This window comes from Salmo salar, chromosome 11 (assembly GCF_965601325.2).
Source record: "Salmo salar chromosome 11, fSalSal1, whole genome shotgun sequence".
In the NCBI taxonomy this organism is placed as follows: Eukaryota; Metazoa; Chordata; class Actinopteri; order Salmoniformes; family Salmonidae; genus Salmo; species Salmo salar.
Genome location: NC_138301.1, coordinates 24,911,793 through 24,931,071, shown reverse-complemented (window position 1 = coordinate 24,931,071; position 19,279 = coordinate 24,911,793). Strand labels below are relative to the sequence as shown.

Genomic DNA, 19,279 nt, shown 5'->3' with positions numbered 1-19,279 from the left:
GGAAAGTTGAATTACTGGGTGATCACTCTTATTAAAGTTTTGTCAGTGAAGTGGGGCGGGTGTACCCCTAAACATCATACTGATTGATTGTTATTGGGAAGCTGTTGTATATCTCTAGCTAGAGCCCAAGCAGCAACAGCCTCTTTTCCTAAACAAATGCAAACACATATTGGTCATCTACACACAACATACACATTCCCACACACACACACAGACAGAAAGACAGACAGACAGACAGACAGACAGACAGACAGACAGACAGACAGACAGACAGACAGACAGACAGACAGACAGACGCAGCCAGGCAGCATTGAATCTGAAATGGTTGATTATAGTGTGTCGTTTACGGGTTTCCCGATATTGTGACTTTACTAGCTTAAATAACAAATGGACGGAGAGCGAAATACAGTTATGGCCAACAGGCGTTTTTATGTTACACTGCACGGGGTAATGGGGAGCTGCACAAAACAACCAACCTAGCTTGAACTAGCTAGACATTAATCACAGTCTAGCAGGAAGTATCTCCCCAGAGATATAATCATGAGAGAAAGAAAATGGGTCTGTCCCCATTAGATATATCCCCACAAACGTACGTGCTGCTCCCGCCTCTTCTATTACCATGACAACCCCATAAACAATGAACGTGACTGATGCTGTCAGCCTGGGGGAGTGTCTGCCCACCTTTCCCCAGCTACAATAGTATATGTTTCATCAGAAAATGGGGGATTTCATTATTGATACAAGTTTTTCATTTCAACGCTCTCAGCATGCCTATCTGCCTACCTGTCAAATAACCTGGTTAACTCAGACACCTCTGGCAATAACTATTATGGAAAAACAGACTGTGCATGTGTCTGGTGCCTGTGTGTGTGTGTGTGTGTGTGTGTGTGTGTTTGTGTGTGTTTACGTGTACGTGCACGTTTGTGTGAGTGTGTCTAATACAGCATAATGCAACATGTGAAGATGTGTGTGTATTACTGTGTATAGTGTCATCATCGCTCAGTGCGTCTGTGTGGAAAGTGTTCATGAGAGTTTTTGAGAGCTCCTCTAGTGCTGTGGCTAGAGAGGCTGTGGTATGACGGCCCCTCCTCCCTGATGGTTAGCTGTAATTGAGGAGTAGCTGCTGTCTCCTGGTGGCTGGAAACAGTGAGTGTGGTGGTTTGGTCTGGCTCACCATGATTATGGGGGTCAAAAAGGGACAGACGTTTGTCCGATTTCTGGACCACACTCCCTGTAGAGTCTTTATATTTTTGTTAATTTATACAGAAAAGTCATTCTTTTTTTCAGGTTCACCTGACATAAAGTGTAGTACAGTTTTGACAGTCAGAACATGATTGTGTCAAAACCTATTTGAAATCTCTAGGAATTTAATGACATGATCACAATGGCAGGTAGATTAAAAAGCCTTCCCAGAGAGAATGGCAGTCTAACTCTGCAGTTATTACATGTGAGATGAGTAGGAATGGTTCAATGACAGTGGTACAGTATGTGCCTTCCCAAAGGAACAAACTGTAAACAAATAGCTATGTTTATATATCCCTCTCTGACCTGGCCACACACACACACACACACACACACACACACACACACACACACACACACACACACACACACACACACACACACACACACACACACACACACACACACACACACACACACACACACACACACACACACACACACTCCTACCCACCCCACATACCGGAGCGCTTTTGAGGCGATAACCATCGGCGGTGTGGAGCCAGGAAAGTGAGTCTGGCTTTAATAGCATCTCATTGATAGAATTTAAATTGGATGTTAAATAAGCATTACTGTGCCTGATTGCCTGGCCGGCCCCAGAAAGTGGGCAGCTAGTGAGGCAGTTTGTGAGCGGCTCGCTCAGGGAGAGATATCTAAAATTGGAGTGAGATTGAATTAAGGTGTGAACACTTAGAGATATGCTGGCGGTGTGTTTAGGAGCACCTGGGGTAGGGTACCCCTGTTACCTCTGTACTTCTAGGTACACCCCTCAGACAGGTTTCTTCATGTCCTACTACTATCCCCTTCCAAACCCATTCCTTGTTTTCGAATGGGATCTGTTGTGTTTATGCTTTATTTTCTTCTCTTCTTATTTCCCTCTCTCTCTCTCTTCTCTTTCCTCTCTGTCTGTCTGTCTGTCTGTCTGTCTGTCTGTCTGTCTCTGTCTCGCTGTGTGCCTTGGAGAGTAAAAATTGATTAAAAAAAACAAAAGCAAGAGAGAGGGTGAGAAAAAGACAGATGAAGAAAGATTTGTGTTATGTTAATAGGGGCATATAGCTGTCACTCCGTCACTGTAGAGATACCGTCCCTTCTCTGGCCGGCCTGCCTGACACAGCCTCCTCTGCCACTGGTCCTCTGCCACTGGTCCAGCCCTTAGATCATCAAACATAATCCCCTGATAGCCTGCTCTGGAGACAGGCAGGATAAACAGACAGCAGAGTGGTAGGAGGTTTATTTATAATAAAATCCAAAAATGTACATTTTACCCCTTTTTCATGATATCAAATTGGTAGTTACTGTCTTGTCCCATCGCTGCAACTCCTGTACGGACTCGGGAGAGACAAAGGTCGAGAGCCATGCATCCTCCGAAACACAGCTGTGACCAAGCCGCACTGCTAGCTCAACTCGGAAGCCAGCCACACCAATATGTCGGAGGAAACACTGTACAACTGGCGACCGAAGTCAGCGTGCATGTTCCCAGCCCGCCACAAGAGCACTAGTGACAAGGACAAACCTGGACGACGCTGGGCCAATTGTGCGCCGCCTCATGGGTCTCCCGGTCACTGCCGGCTGCGAAACAGCCCGGGATTGAACGTGGGTCTGTAGTGACGCCTCTAGCACTGCAATGCAGTGTCTTAGACCGCTGCGCCACTCGCAAGGCCCCAGCGGTAGGAGGTTTGCTTGGGGAATAGGTTGGAATCCCATCAGAATTGAGAGATAATGTATTTTTCCAAAGCAGCTCATCTGAAGTGTGTCCTTCAAGGACAAGGTGAAATGATTTGTCTTTGTCCTTGTCTTGTATCTCGCTTTCTTTGTGTCGTTTTTTCTCCTCACTACCACGGCTTCCTGAGATGAGCATATAGTACATCTCTCTGTCTTTTTTTCCTTTCCTCTTCTACATCTACGTCTCCTCTCGCTCTTCTCCCTCCCTCTTTCTCTCGTTCTTTCTTTATTTTTGTGACTGTGGGAGAGCACAGTGACAGCAGTGGGCTCGGCCCAGCTCAGACTCCTGCTCCATAAACAGTCCAGCTGGACAGGAACCACCTGGACCAGACCCAGAACCCAGATAATCCAGAGCCTAGAACCTACACCCTGCTGCTACCCTCTGCCCACTATCACCATGGAAACCTGCAGCCTGTTGTGGGAGGCCAAGTCTGATGTAATGCACAGCACCTAAATGGAGTTTGTTTGTGACAGCTTTTGGGCCCTGAAAGTAATTTGGTTGCGATCGTTTCTGGCCCACACGCGGACCCCTTCTGGTCCTTGAATGGGTTTGTTTGTGTCTGATTTGCATGTCGAGGCCCCACTAAGCCCTGTGTCCACCCAGCACTCAGTGGCTTTGTCCCCAGACAGCTCTATCAGAACAGTCTCTCTGCCAGGACCAGGAGCAGGACTTTAGCTCTGGAAAACTTAACTTTTGGCCTGTCACTCTGTCTTATCTCTGACACACTGTAGTTCCTCTTGCCTGAGTGTGTGTGTGTGTGTGTGTGGTTGCTCACTCTTGATCGTTTATCAAAAGGGAAGCTTACTTTCTGACTTTTTTCTCTCCTTTTTCTCTTTCTCTCTAGGTTTTTAATCTCTTTTCCAACAACATCTCTCTCCTGCTAAATACAAGTCTTTATGTTAATAAATACTTTCTGTAAGAGCTAGCAAATCCCTCCGGTCTGAGAGTGCCTGTGATTCAGCACCCCTGTGTGCTTTATTAGCTGATCTCAGAGCTGTCTGGAAGCACAGGAACATGTTGATGAATAACACAGGACCTGCTCTAGTAGCTGATCTCAGACCTGTCCGCAATCACATTCAAATGTTGATGAATAACACAGAACCTTCTCTAGTAGCTGATCTCAGAACTGCTGGGAGACCTGTCTGGAAGCACAAGAACACTTCCTCCCCAGGTTTTATTCATTCAGACACTCAACACTCATCCTAAGTTCAACATTACTCCAAATGTCCCCCGGTTACTCCCTGTGCTAAAAGTACTGTATGAATATTTAACTCTTCTCTTCTTTCTCATCTCCTGCTTCTTTCCTCCTTTATTCCACCTGATCTCCTGCCTTGTACTCCTCTCATCCTTTCTTGTCTTTTCTCCTCTGTCCATTCCCTATCTCTTTCAACCCTCATCTCCACTTTACCCTGATCTTTTCACTTTTCATCTGCTTTCTCTTTCTAACCTTTCATTTCCTTTCTCATAACCTGAAACTTCCTCTTCTCCTCTCACCTCCTCCCCTCCTCCTTCTTTCATAATGAGACATCCGGCGCCAACAGAGATGGCCGCCTCGCTTCGCATTCTCAGGAAACTATGCAGTATTTAGTTTTTTTATGTACTATCTCTTACATTGTTACCCCAGGAAATCTTAAGTTTGATTACATACAGCCTTTAGGAACTATTGGATATAAGAGCAACGTCAACTTACCAACACTACGACCAGGAATACGACTTTCCTGAAGCAGATCCTCTGTTTGGTCCACCACCCAGGACATTGGATCGGGTCCCAGCCGGCGACCCAAAACAACGGCGCCACAGGAGGGGCAGAAGAAGCGGTCTTCTGGTCAGGCTCCGTAGACGGGCACATCGCGCACCGCTCCCGAGTTTACTACTCGCCAACGTCCAGTCTCTTGACAACAAGGTAGATGAAATCCGAGCAAGGGTTGCCTTCCAGAGAGACATCAGAGATTGTAACGCTCTTTGTTTCACGGAAACGTGGCTCACTCGAGACACGCTATCGGTACAGCCACCTGGTTTCTTCACACATCGCGCCAACAGAAACAAACATCTCTCTGGTAAGAAGAAGGCGGGGGAGGGGATATGCCTTATGATTAACGAGACGTGGTGTGATCATAACAACATAAAGGAACTCAAGTCCTTTTGCTGACCTGACCTAGAATTCCTTACAATCAAATGTCGACCGCATTATCTACCAAGAGAATTCTCTTCGATTATAATCACAGCCGTATATATCCCCCCCAAGCAGACACATTGATGGCCCTGAATGAACTTCATTGGACTCTATGTAAACTGGAAACCACATATCCTGAGGCTGCATTCATTGTAGCTGGGGATTTTAACAAGGCTAATCTAAAAACAAGACTTCCTAAATTTTATCAGTATATTGAATGCGCTACCCAGGCGGAAAAAATCCTGGACCATTGTTACTCTAACTTCCGCGACGCATACAAAGCCCTGCCCCGCCCTCCTTTCGGAAAATCTGACCACGAATCCATTTTGTTGCTCCCAGCCTATAGACAAAAAATAAAACAGGAAATGCCTGTGCTCAGGTCTGTTCAACGCTGGTCCGACCAATCTGATTCCACCCTTCAAGATTGCTTCGATCTCGTGGACTGGGATATGTTACGCATAGCGTCGGACAATAACATTGATGAATACACTGATTCGGTGAGCAAGTTTATTAGCAAGTGCATCGGTGATGTTGTACCCACAGCAACTATTAAAACCTTCCCCAACCAGAAACCGTGGATTGATGGCAGCATTCTTGAAAAACTGAAAGCGCGAACCACTTTTTTTAATCAGGGCAAGGCAACCGGAAATATGACCGAATACAAACAATGTAGCTATTCCCTCCGCAAGGCAATCAAACAAGCTAAGCGTCAGTATAGAGACAAAGTAGAGTCGCAATTCAACGGCTCAGACAAGAGAGGTATGTGGCAGGGTCTACAGTCAATCACGGACTACAAAAAGAAAACCAGCCCCGTCGCGGACCACGATGTCCTGCTCCCAGACAAACTAAACAACTTATTTGCTCGCTTTGAGGACAATACACTACCAATGACACGGCCCACTACCAAAACCTGCGGGTTCTCCTTCACCGCAGCCAACGTGAGTAAAGCATTTACACGTGTTAACCCTCGCAAGGCTGCCGGCCCAGACGGCATCCCTAGCCTCATCCTCAGAGCATGCGCAGACCAGCTGGCTGGTGTGTTTACGGACATATTCAATCTATCCTTATCCCAGTCTGCCGTTCCCACATGCTTCAAGAGGGCCACCATTGTTCCAGTTCCCAAGAAAGCTAAGGTAACTGAGCTAAATGACTATCGGCCCGTAGCACTCACCTCCGTCATCATAAAGTGCTTTGAGAGACTAGCCAAGGATCATACCACCTCCACCCTACCTGACACCCTAGACCCACTCCAATTTGCTTACCGCCCCAATAGGTCCACAGACGACGCAATCGCAATTGCAATCACACTACACACTGCCCTAACCCATTTGGACAAGAGGAATTCCTATGTAAGAATGCTGTTCATCGACTACAGCTCAGCATTTAACTCCATAGTACCCTCCAAACTCGTCATTAAGCTCGAGACCCTGTGTCTCTACCCCGCCCTGTGCAACTGGGTCCTGGACTTCCTGACGGGCCACCCCCAGGTGCTGAGGGTAGGAAACAACATCTCCACCCCGCTGATCCTCAACACTGGGTCCCCACAAGGGTGCGTTCTCAGCCCTCTCCTGTACTCCCTGTTCACCCATGACTGTGTGGCCATGTGTAACCGATGTGAAATGGCTAGTTAGTAAGCGGTGGTGCGCGCTAATAGCATTTCAATCAGTGACGTCACTCGCTCTGAGACTTGAAGTAGGGTTTCCCCTTGCGTTGCAAGGGCCGTGGCTTTTGTGGCGCGATGGGTAACGATGCTTTGTGGGGTGTCAGTTGTTGATGTGTGCAAGGGTCCCTGGTTCGAGCCTGGGCTGTGGCGAAGAGAGGGACGGAACCTACACTGTTACATTGATGCTGTTGACCCGGATCATTGGTTGCTGCGGAAAAAGGAGGAGGTCAAAGGGGGGGTGAGTGTAACCGATGTGAAATGGCTAGTTAGTTAGCGGTGGTGCGCGCTAATAGCATTTCAATCAGTGACGTCACTCGCTCTGAGACTTGAAGTAGGGTTTCCCCTTGCGTTGCAAGGGCCGCGGCTTTTGTGGCGCGATGGGTAACGATGCTTCGTGGGGTGTCAGTTGTTGATGTGTGCAAGGGTCCCTGGTTCGAGCCCGGGTTGGGGCGAAGAGAGGGACGGAACCTACACTGTTACACATGCACGCCTCCAACTCAATCATCAAGTTTGCAGATGACACTACAGTGGTAGGCTTGATTACCAACAACGACGAGACGGCCTACAGGGAGGAGGTGAGGGCCCTCGGAATGTGGTGTCAGGAAAATAACCTCACACCCAACGTCAACAAAACAAAGGAGATGATCGTAGACTTCAGGAAACAGCAGAGGGAGCACCCCGCTATCCACATCGAAGGGACAGTAGTGGAGAAGGTGGAAAGTTTTAAGTTCCTCGGCGTACACGTCACAGACAAACTGAAATGGTCCACCCACACAGACAGTGTGGTGAAGGCGGCGCAACAGTGCCTCTTCAACCTCAGGAGGCTGAAGAAATTCGGCTTGTCACCAAAATCACTCACAAACATTTACAGATGCACAATCGAGAGCATCCTGTCGGGCTGTATCACCGCCTAGTACGGCAACTGCTCCGCCCACAACCGTAAGGCTCTCCAGAGGTTAGTGAGGTCTGCGCAACGCATCACCGGGGGCAAACTACCTGCTCTCCAGGACACCTACACCCACCCGATGTCACAGGAAGGCCAAAAAGATCATCAAGGACAACAACAACCGAGCCACTGCCTGTTCACCCCGCTATCATCCAGAAGGCGAGGTCAGTACAGGTGCATCAAAGCTGGGACCGAGAGACTGAAAAACAGCTTCTATCTCAAGGCCATCAGACTGTTAAACAGACATCACTAACATTGAGTGGCTGCTGCCAACATACTGACTCCATCTCTAGCCACTTTAATAATAAAAAAATGGATGTAATAAATGTATCACTAGTCACTTTAAACTATGCCACTTTATATAATGCTTACATACCCTACATTACTCATCTCATATGTATATACTGTACTCTATACCATCTACTGCATCTTGCCTATGCCGTTCGGCTATCGCTCATCCATATATATTTTTATGTACATATTCATTCCTTATTCATTCCTTTACACTTGTGTGTATAAGGTAGTTGTTGTGAAATTGTTAGATTACTTGTTAGATATTACTGCATGGTCGGAACTAGAATCACAAGCATTTCGCTACACTCGCATAAACATCTGCTAACCATGTGTACGTGACAATAAAATGTGATTTGATTTGATTTTCTCTGCAGGGCCAGCATTGTCCAGAAGAGGATCATCTACTTCCAGGATGAAGGCTCTCTCACCAAGAGGATGTGTGAGAAAGGTATGTCCTCCATTACTGAGACGCAGTAAAGGGCGCTACATGTCTTCCACTCCTCTCTCTCCCTTACTATGTCTCAGTATCTCCTGTCTTACTCTCTCTTCCCTTACTGGGTCAGGATCTTTATGCTTGTGCTGTATCTCCCAAGCTGTGCGTGACATTGGATAGAGAATTTACGGAGACTGATCAAAAGAACAGCTTTACACCTCCATCTCTCCTTCCCTTACCCATACCCTCCCTCCCTCCCTCCCTCCCGCCCTCCCACCCTCTCCTCCATTAACCTCTCTCAATCTCTCTCTCACTCACTCCCTCTTCTCTCCCTTCTCAGAGTCATTGTATGGGGAGACCACAGAGAAGCCTCTGCTGGATTGCTGTGCCTGTGGAACAGCCAAGTACAGAGTCACCTTCTATGGCAACTGGTCAGAGAAGGTGCACCCCAAAGACTACCCTCGTAAGTACCCCATAACTTCCAAATTACCCAGGCACGTACCCCATTTAATCCCTGAAAGACGACTTTAATTAGTGCCCCATTTCACCCCAGGGCTACACTAGTTGGTGCCTCCATTGCGTCAAAAATACCCCTTTACTCATAACATTGCAATACTGTTCAAGTACCTAGCATCACAGTCTACCAAGGATACTACAACCTCCATGGTCACCCCAGGATACCCTCTTCCCAGGGTGCTGTGCCCCTGTCTCATTCCTCCCCCAGCTTGGCCCTGGGCCTCGGTCTGTGGTGCTGCACTGTATAACCTTGAGCCTGACTCCCCGGCAGGCAGGCAGGGTGTGAATGGAGATGGGGATTACTGGGCTCTTCCCTCCTTCTAAGACACTCCTTTCTCTCTCTCTCTCTCTCTCTCTCTCTCTCTCTCACAGCCCAGATCAATATAATGATTAGCATGGAGTCCAACAGTAAGATAAACCTGCAGATCGAGTGACACCCTCATTTAATGGCTTAGGAGAGACAGGAGTGTATGTGTTTGAGAATGTGTGTGTGTATCTTTCTGTTTGTATGTCTTTTTGTTTGTGTGGATGTCTGTCTGTGTTACATTGTGTGTGTATGTGTGTGAGTGTGTGTGTGTGTGTGTGTGTGGTGTGTGTGTGTGTGTGTGTGTGTGTGTGTGTGTGTGTGTGTGTGTGTGTGTGTGTGTGTGTGTGCTTTTTATGCATGCGTTTCCACTCTGTGTCTTAGGAAACCCATAATTGGTTTTGTGGTTTTTATAATTGAGTTCTCCTCACCACCACAAAGTCATAGCCAAGGTAACCATCCCTGGTTGTCATACATACAGCAGATCACCATCTACAACTTCCTCCCCAAGCATCATTAGTATCTGGTAATTATTTGTTAATTTGCCTGTGTTTTTTATATGACTACTGTCAATCAAACACAGATAGAACCATTGCTAAAAGAGGTTTTAGCACGACACAACGTGGAGTGCCTGGACACAGCTCTTAGCCGTAGTATATTGGCCATATATCACAAACCCCTGAGGTGCCTTATTGCTATTATAAACTGGTTACCAACGTAATTTGAGCAGTAAAAATAAATGTTTTTTCATACTCATGGTATATGGTATGATATAGCATGGCTGTCAGCCAATCAGCATTCAGGGCTCGAACCACCCACTTTATAATAAGTAATACACCACTGAGAAGCTATTCAACCATTATCTGTGGAGAGTGGAGATAGCCAGCAGGTTTCCTGGTTACCTGAACCCATTCAGACACTCAGGAGAGAGACAGGTAGAGAGAGCCCAGTCAAGATAACCATGACTGGTACTCAGGTGGCTAAGTGTACCAGAGAATTGCCCTGTGGTTTGGATGGATCTGAGGTTACATCCAGGGATTCACAGCTCAAGTGTCATTTCATGTCTTCTGTGGATATGGGTTCTCAAAAGCATTTCTACCAGACTCACACAAAGCTGAAATATGAGCAATCACGTTGCTGTTAGGACAGAACACAGACTAGACCAGAAATTCAGAAAGACTGTTATTAGACTGAGAGAAAGAGATGAAAGGAGTTTTTTTTGAGAATATGAAAATAGGCTGTGGAACATCAGAGTATATGATCGAGATTGGATACAGTTCTGATGAATATAGAGGGAATAACCTTAGTGAGTTTGTGGTGACCACTTCCCCTATTTGTGTGTGTGTGTGTGTGTGTGTGTGTGTGTGTGTGTGTGTGTGTGTGTGTGTGTGTGTGTGTGTGTGTGTGTGTGTGTGTGTGTGTGTGTGTGTGTGTGTGTGTGTGTGTGTGTGTGTGTGTGTGACACCCCATCACGCCAGAGGAGTGTTATAAATTGCAAAAGGAAATGAGACAGAAGGATTTGAGTGGTCAGATAGAGAGCCTCCCTTTGCTGAACAAAGACTTTCCGATAATATGTGTGAGTTGCTCTTGATGAGGAGAGGAGGGAGGGATGAGGAGGAGAGGAAGAGGGATATGAGTTTATTTTGTAGCAATAAAGAAGATAATTATGCACTCGGAGGTCTTTCACCTTGGGAAGTGAAGAGAGGACAATATATTGCATCAGCAGACCGAAGTTTGACTTTTTAATTGGAAACTCAGTATGCTATTTCAAGTTTTTAATGTCACGTGAACAAGTACAGTGAAAGGCCTTTCTTGCAAGCTCTAAACTCAACAACGTAGTAATCAATAACAATGTAATACTAAAAATAACATAAGGTAGAAAAAGACACACAAGAAATAAAAATAAGAAATAAGAAGATCACTAGAAAGTAAGTAAGCATACTATTGACAGGGTCAGTCAGTTCCAGTACCATATTTACAATGTGCAGGGATACTGGAGTGATAGAGGTAGATATGTATAGGGGTAAGGTGACTGAGTATCATGATATATGTGTAACGTCTGCTTCCAACTCACACTCTCAAACACGTAGATCCCCTGAACGCAGCTCACTTTCCAGCCCACTTTCCAGCTCACTCTCAAACACATAGATCCCCTGAACGCAGCTCACTCTCCAGATCCCAATCACTTGAATTCCGATCACCTGTTCACAAACCTGTATGTCATTATCACACTATTTAGTTCAGTTCTTTGTACCCCATCATTGTGAGGTATTGTTTGATTTGTGACACACTTCTATTGGGAGCGCTGGTTTTCCCATATTGTAATCCTCCCGTGTATGATAGTTTTTGCCTGCCTCACTAATGACACCTTTTGCCTATTCCCTGCCTGTACTTTAGCCTATCGGATTTCCTGTTATCCACCTATTGCTTGTTCTCCCGGATGATGTTACTAGCTTTTTCCCTGCCTGTACTGTTGCCTTTTGGACCCCCTGTGTATGACCTTCTGCCTGCCCCTGGACTCAGCTACCTGCCTCTTCCTGTGGTCCTTTACAATTAAACACCTGCTTCACCCTGAGCTTGAAACCAGCTCTCTGTCACCCATCGTGTTCATTACAATATGATAAACAGAGTAGTAGCGGTGTATATGATGATTGTATGTGAGTGGGTGTGCGTGTGTGATGAGTCAGTATAAATGTTTGTGCATATTATGTGTGTGTGAGCAAATGACAAAGTGAGTGTTTGTATGTGTGTGTTGGAGTGTCAGTGTGTGTGAGTATGCATAGACAGTGCAAAAATAAGGGTAAACTCAGAGAGTCCGTGTAGCAATTTAGTTAGCTATTTAGCAGTCTTATGGCTTGGGGATAGATGCTGTTCAGGAGCCTGTTGGTGTCAGACTTGATGCACTGGTACCGCTTGCCGTGCGGAAGCAGAAAGAACAGTTTATGGCTTGACTGGTAGGAGTCTTTAACAATTTTTCAGGCCTTCCTTTCACACCGAAGTCCTGGATGGCAGGGAGCTCGGCCCCAATGATGTACTGGGCTGTCCGCACCACGCTCTGTTCGGCCATGCGCTCAAGGACGGTGCTATTGCCATACCAAGCAGTGATGTAGTCAGTCAAGATGCTCTCAATGGTACAGCTGTAGAACTTTTGTAGGATTTGAGGGCACATGCCAAACATTTTCAACCTCCTGAGGTGTATGTGGACCATTTTAAGTCTACAGTCTACACCAAATCACTCTCAATCCTCCCCCGGATGTGATGTTTGCCTACCTTCACCACCTCGCGTCAGCCCGTCAGGAAGTCCAGGATCCACTTGCAGAGGGAGGTGTTCAGTCCCAGGGTCCTAAGTTTGGTGATGAACTTGGAAGGGACAATAGTGTTGAACGCTGAGCTGTAGTCAATGAACAGCATTCGCGCATAGTTATTCCTCTTATCTAGGTGGGTGAGGGCAGTGTGGATTGCAATTGAGATTGCGTTGTCTATGGGTCTGTTGGGACAGTATGCAAATTGGAGTGGGTCTAGGGTGTCTGGGATGATGGAGTTGATGTGTGCCATAACCGGGCTCTCAAAGCACCTCATGATTACAGATGTAAGTGCTACAGGGCGGTAGTCATTGTGGCATGAAGTCTTAGAGTTCTTAGGTACAGGGATGATGGTAGTCATTTTAAAACATGTGGATTACAGACTGGGACAAGGAGAGGTTGAAAATTACCATGAATATTCCTTCCAGCTGTTCTTCGCATGCTCTTAGAACATGTCATGGAATACCGTCAGGCTCCGCGGCCTTGCGGGTGTTGAGCTGATTAAAGACCCTACTCACTTCAACCTCGGAGAGCAATGGTGGCGGCACTCACACCCGGCACAATGTTGTTATTGACGAAGCATGCATAAAATGCATGGAGTTTGTCTGGTAGAGAGGCATTGTTTGGCTTATCACAGTTGGATCTTCCTTTGTAATCTGTAATTGACTGTAGCCCCTGCCACATGTGGCGGGCGTCAGAGCCTGTGTTATATTATTCCACCATATTCCTATATTGTCCTTTTGCTTGTTTGATTACTCTGTGGAGGTCATAGCGGGATTTCTCATATTTGTTCCAGTCCTCAGCCGTAGCCTCAGGGTTGTCTGCGATGTTTATTTATTTTAACTAGGTAAGTCAGTTAAGAACAAATTCTTATTTACAATGACAGCCTACCCCGGCCAAACCCTAACCTGTGTCAATTGTGCAGCGCCCTATGGGACTCCCAATCATGGCCGGTTGTGATACAGCCTGGAATCGAACCAGGGTCCATAGTGACGCCTCTAGCACTGAGATGCAGTGCTTTAGAACGCTGCACCACTCGGCAGCGATACCTCTGTGTGTGGTAGCCCTGACCTCTAGTTTAGCGCCAACCTCGGTGTTAATCCAGGGCTTTTGATTGGAGAAGCAGCGAACCTTCACTGTGGGGACAATGTCACAGATGAATTTCCTAATGAAGCTGGTGACGGGGTTAGCTCGTTGATTTTATTGGCGGAGTCTCGAAACATATTCCAATCAGCGCTGTAGCATAGTATCTGATTCTGGTGACCATTTCTCAGCGGGTACTTCGTGTTTGAGCTTCTGCTTGCAAACAGGAAGCAGGTGTACGGAGTCATGATCTCATTTGCCGAATGGCGGATGAGACAGGGCCTTCTATGCTTGCTTGTGGGTAGAATAACAGTGGTCTAGGGCTTTATCGCCCCTAGTGGCGTGAAGGAGACTCATTGATGGAGGTTGGGCATCATGTGTCTTAGTGACAAGGGATTAAAACCGCCGTTAATCAGAAAAGCAGCCTCCGGATATAAGTTTTCCTACTTGTTTATAGCCTTGTACAGCTCGTTATTGTGTCTCTCTGAACATTGTACGGACCAATTGCTACCATCGAAAGCCACCAGATTTTTGCCAGCTGATCTCTCGTTAAACCATCAATACATACTAAAGTCACCCGCACAACTAATCTCAATTGCAACCAACATTGAACAGTGATTTACCGCTCCCTAATGTAGATGTCAAGGTTATCAGACTATTTCACCCTCTGGTTGGTATTATCATCAGAATAACATAATCCTACTTTATGAGCAGACTAAGGGCGATTTTTCTATTTGACAATAATTCTCTACATCTGAAATAAAATATTTCCTTGTTTATCACTGCAAATCTGCTGTCTACTGTTTACCGACATGTTGTATGAATGGAAAACTAATGTTGATGGTCTAGCCTACTATTCTTATACTCAAATAAGTATTTTTTTACATTCATCAGCCTTACGGTTTTCCGATGCTACTGGTCAATATTTCATTGGGGGCAGGAGTGGAGAATCTAGACCAGCTGTCTGGAAAAATAATCCCTTGACACGGTAACGAGAGATCAACTGCTCTGATGGTTTATCCTTGTGGGTTTTTCATTGCAATCAAGCTTAGTTTATCCCGCAGGTGCATGTAATCTCCTGTTCGTTAGTAGTGTTTAAAGAAATTCCAGTGGTAACCTGCAGGTGCGTGTTAAGTTCTACCTGTTTCACTGCAATCTAGCGTAAATGTCTACAGAGATTTACTGAGAGTAAGGTACTGAGCCTCTGATGTAAAAAAATCTGTAATATAGTACTAAAATTACTGTGTCACGATCTGATATGTACATTACTTTCATATGAATCATTATCAGTCATTTCAAAGTGAATAAGAAACAGAACATTCCGTAACCTTACATTAATCTTATCTTTTTCACTTTTTATACACACACCATTACCTTTTACCTATATATATTATGCCTTGCGAAATGTGAATAGGTGCAAACCTTTCACTGGCACAAATGTTTGGCCAGCCTGCCTCCTGGATTGTAAGAGATTATGATAATTCTGGTGTTGTTTTGTTTCTTAACCTCACCAGGGCGTGCTAACCACTGGTCGGCCATCATTGGAGCGTCCCACTCTAAGAACTATGTGCTTTGGGAGTATGGTGGCTACGCCAGCGAGGGCATCAAGAAGGTGGCGGAGCTGGGATCACCTGTCTCCATGGAGGAAGAGATCAGGCAGAAGGTAAGACTTGGCATGGCCTTATGCACGTACACTTGCTATTGATATTGCAGGACATTTTAGGGTCCAACGATTGACAAGCCAACACCTTGTCTGTTACGCCAAGAGATCTGCATCCCTTGTTGATGTTCTGGGTGTTTGGTTAAGGTCGCTACAATATGTCACTTTTTATCTGACCAAGATGATCGGATCACTCTCCGATTATGCTTCACTGCGTCCTCAAATGGAGTCCAGACTTAGCATTGTATTCTGACTGGGGAAGCAATGTTGTTCAAATGTGGTTGAAAGCTTGAGAATCCATTATAAACATGTTGGTAGTGCTATTGCTACTGCAGTGGAGGATCTATGTCTTTTATGGATGTCAAGGATGGCAAACCCATAAAAATGATTTAAATCACCATCCCCATTCAAGTCATTGTTCAACTTGCCTTGGTTTGAAGGGCTTTTCCCATTCTAGTAATTATATCTATATGGGCCAGCCAATGGCTCTACTCTCTGGATAATCCAGGTGGCTGTGGTATCAGTACAGTAAGTAATGGAGTTTTCATATCTCAGTGGGCGTTCTGATTGATCCGTGAGCTACAAAGTACTTTAATTAATTACATTCAGTAAGTCTCTCAACCTGCCCCTTTATGTGGTTTTATACTTCACAGCTGGGAAATGCATGGTGGGCACTGTTGCGTTTTCTACGTCCTTTGGATATTCAAAGTAGATAGTGTCTACTTGGTATTTACAGTATAAAGCCATGGAATTGGAACATGGAATGTTATCCAAAGTGTGTTGAAGTATTCAATACTTTTTGCATAATGATTTCCACAAGCGATGACCTAAATGAGAGACAAACATTTGTACTATAAGGATCATTGCAAATGTTGGTTAATGGTCTGCTTAATCGTCTACAGTAGTTCCTCCTTTAAAAGTTGTGAGCTTGCACCGCGGGACTTAGAGGTACCCAGTGTCACGGCTTCATTGCTCCAGACCACCACAATGGGGAGTTAGAGCACTCATTATGCATTTGGGTCCTATGGTTTTCATATGACCAATCATATCGAGTGGTTCCAATAACGAATTTTGACGCGAGCCACCCGTCCCTGGTAGCGTTCTTCAACAAAGATGGCTGACAAGACATTATGGTGGAACCAAATGTAAGTAGTTATAACGTCATAATGAGTCAAGCAAAACATGTACAATTGAGAGGAATATGTTAGTTAATGTAGAGACAAACGTTTGTGCATATTTTTTTGTCATAAAGTTAATATACGAAAATTGATATTTAGCAAGTTATCTGACTAGCTAACATTAGCCAGCTAGCCCGTGTTAGGAGAATGTCCCTTGCAACTGGTGATGACCTCAAATCCTAGGAAGTTCACATTCATGCAAGGTTAATAGATACATTCATGTTCATAGGTACTAGAGCGCCTCTATAGTTTAGCAGTTTTACCTATAGTAAAAATCTTCCTCTGTCTCAGTTTCTCACCATATTTCAATGTCTTTGCATGTCTTTCACACTCTCTCCCACTCCCTTTGTTACTTGTCCTTTTTCCATCTATCTCTCTCCCTCTCTCTCTCTCTCTCTCTCTCTCTCTCTCTCTCTCTCTCTATCTATCTCTCTCTCTCTCTCTATCTCTCTATCTCTCTCTATATATATATATATAGCCTGTGCTAGTGTGTATTATTGTAGGGTAATATTGAAGACCTGGAGTCGCGGCACATAATGAGAGCACACTGTGAGAGCTGGGCTCTGTGCGTCATCACCGCCACCTATCCACAAGGCTGTATTATCCACAATACTGTCTGCTATTGTATCTGTATTAGTCCTCCTGGACCTTCTCCAAACAATTAGAGCAAATAAAGGATTTATGGAGAGACGGCCGCAAAGCAAGGTTGGCCTCAGTTTTAACCCTACAGTGCAGAGTAGTTACAGTACTGTTGAGGGACAAGATAATTGATGACATAAAATGGTTGATAGTTCTTTTCACCCACTTGTGTCAGCTATTACAGTAGGCTTACATTGACATTCTAGGTAGCTCTCTGTAGAATATTATCCTAGTGGGGGGTGGTAAATGATCCAATCCCCCCCACCCACTGAACAGACCTCAATTTAAACCAGGTAGAAAGCAACAGGAACAAACCATTACCTTCTCCCTAGGGAGATGTGAAAATATTACATGTCGAATATTGCACAGTACTCTACATGGCAGAGGAGAGAGATGATTTCTGTAGCCTGTTGTTTTCAGTGGAGATCGCTGGGGAAAGTAAACATGATTGGCTGTCACCAGATCCCATGGTGATAAGCCTTGTTCACACTGCAGGCCTTAATGCAGCGCTTTAATACATGCGCTGACCAGGTGGCAAGTGTCTCACTGACATTTTCAACCTTTCACTGACCCAGTCTGTAATACCTATGTTTAAAGCAGATCACCATAGTCGCTGTGCCCAAGAATGCCAAGGTAACCTGTCTAAATGACTATCGTCCCGTAGCACTCACATCTGTAGCCATGAAGTGCTTAGAAAGGCTGGTCATGGCTCACATCAACACCATCATCCCAGACATCCTGGACCCACTATAATTAGCATACCAACACAACAGATCCACAGATGGCATAATCTCTATTGCATTCCGCACTGCCCTTTCTCACCTGGACAACACCTACGTGAGAAGGCTGTTCATTGACTACAGCTCAGCATTCAACACCATTGTGCCCTTCAAATTCATCACTAAGCTAAGGACCCTGGGACTGAACACCTCCCTCTGCAACTGGATCCTGGACATCCCGACGGGCCGCCCCCAGGTGGATAGGGTAGGCAACAACACATCCACCATGCTGACCCTCAACACTGGGGCCCTTCAGGGTGCGTGCTTAGTCCCCTCCTGTACTCCCTGTTCACCTACAACTGTGTGGCCATGCACGACTCCAACAACATCATTAAGGCCTGATCACTGACGATGATGAGACAGCCTATAGGGAGGAGGTCAGATACTTGATAGTGTGGTACCAGGACAACAACCTTTCCCTCACATCAGCAAGATAAAGGAGCTGATCGTGGACCACAGGAAACATCGACGGGGCTGTAGTGTAGCGAGTCGTGAGCTTCAAGTTCCTCTGTGACCACATTTCTAAAGACCTACCATGGTCCAAACACACCAAAGCAGTCGTGAAGAGGGTAAATGTAAATGTATGACAACACCTCTTCCTCCTCTCTTGGACTGGCTCTATGCACACTCACTGGAGTCTACCCACACACTCACTTACACATACTACACTGACACTCCAACACACACATATATATACACACACACACTACATACACTCACATCCATATTGACACTACACACACTCACTACATTCGCGCACACACACACACACACACACACACACACGTTCTTTCACACTCTTCACATACACTGCTGCTACTCTGTTTATCATCTTTGATTGCCTAGTCACATTTACCCCTGCCTACATGTACTGTACATATTACCTCAACTACTCCTGCACATTGACTTGATACTGGTACTCCTTGGAGCCAGATCCAGCCAATCAGAATGAGTTTTTCCCAAAAAAAGGGCTTTATTACAGACAGAAATATTCTTCAGTTTCATCAGCTGTCCGGGTGGCTGGTCTCATTCGATCACGCTGGTGAAGAAGCCGGATGTGGAGGTCCTGGGCTGGCTTGATTACACGTCTGCGGTTGTGAGGCCGAATGGACGTACTGTTAAATTCTCTAAAATGACGTTGGAGGTGGGTTATGGTAGAGACATTAACATAAAATGCCCTGGCAATAGCTCTGGTGGACATTCCTGCAGTCAGCATACCAATTGCACTCTCCCTCATAAATTGTGCAATGATCATACTGTTTAATCAGCTTCTTGATATGGATTATCTTGACAAAGGAGAAATGCTCACCAACAGGGATGGTAACAAATGTGTGCACAAAATAT

The 19,279-nt window shown here is 45.5% G+C and overlaps 1 protein-coding gene across 2 annotated transcripts in view; it reads left to right on the top strand.

The window, feature by feature from the left end:
• Positions 1-19,279, top strand: part of LOC106562306 (spondin-1) — a 143,687-nt gene that overhangs the window by 20,001 nt on the left and 104,407 nt on the right. For both annotated transcript variants that reach the window (XM_045689214.2, XM_045689213.2), the window contains exons 4-6: positions 8,416-8,489; positions 8,815-8,937; positions 15,194-15,342. In XM_045689214.2, the coding sequence (XP_045545170.1) occupies positions 8,416-8,489; positions 8,815-8,937; positions 15,194-15,342 (346 nt within the window). The remainder of the gene's footprint in view (positions 1-8,415; positions 8,490-8,814; positions 8,938-15,193; positions 15,343-19,279) is intronic.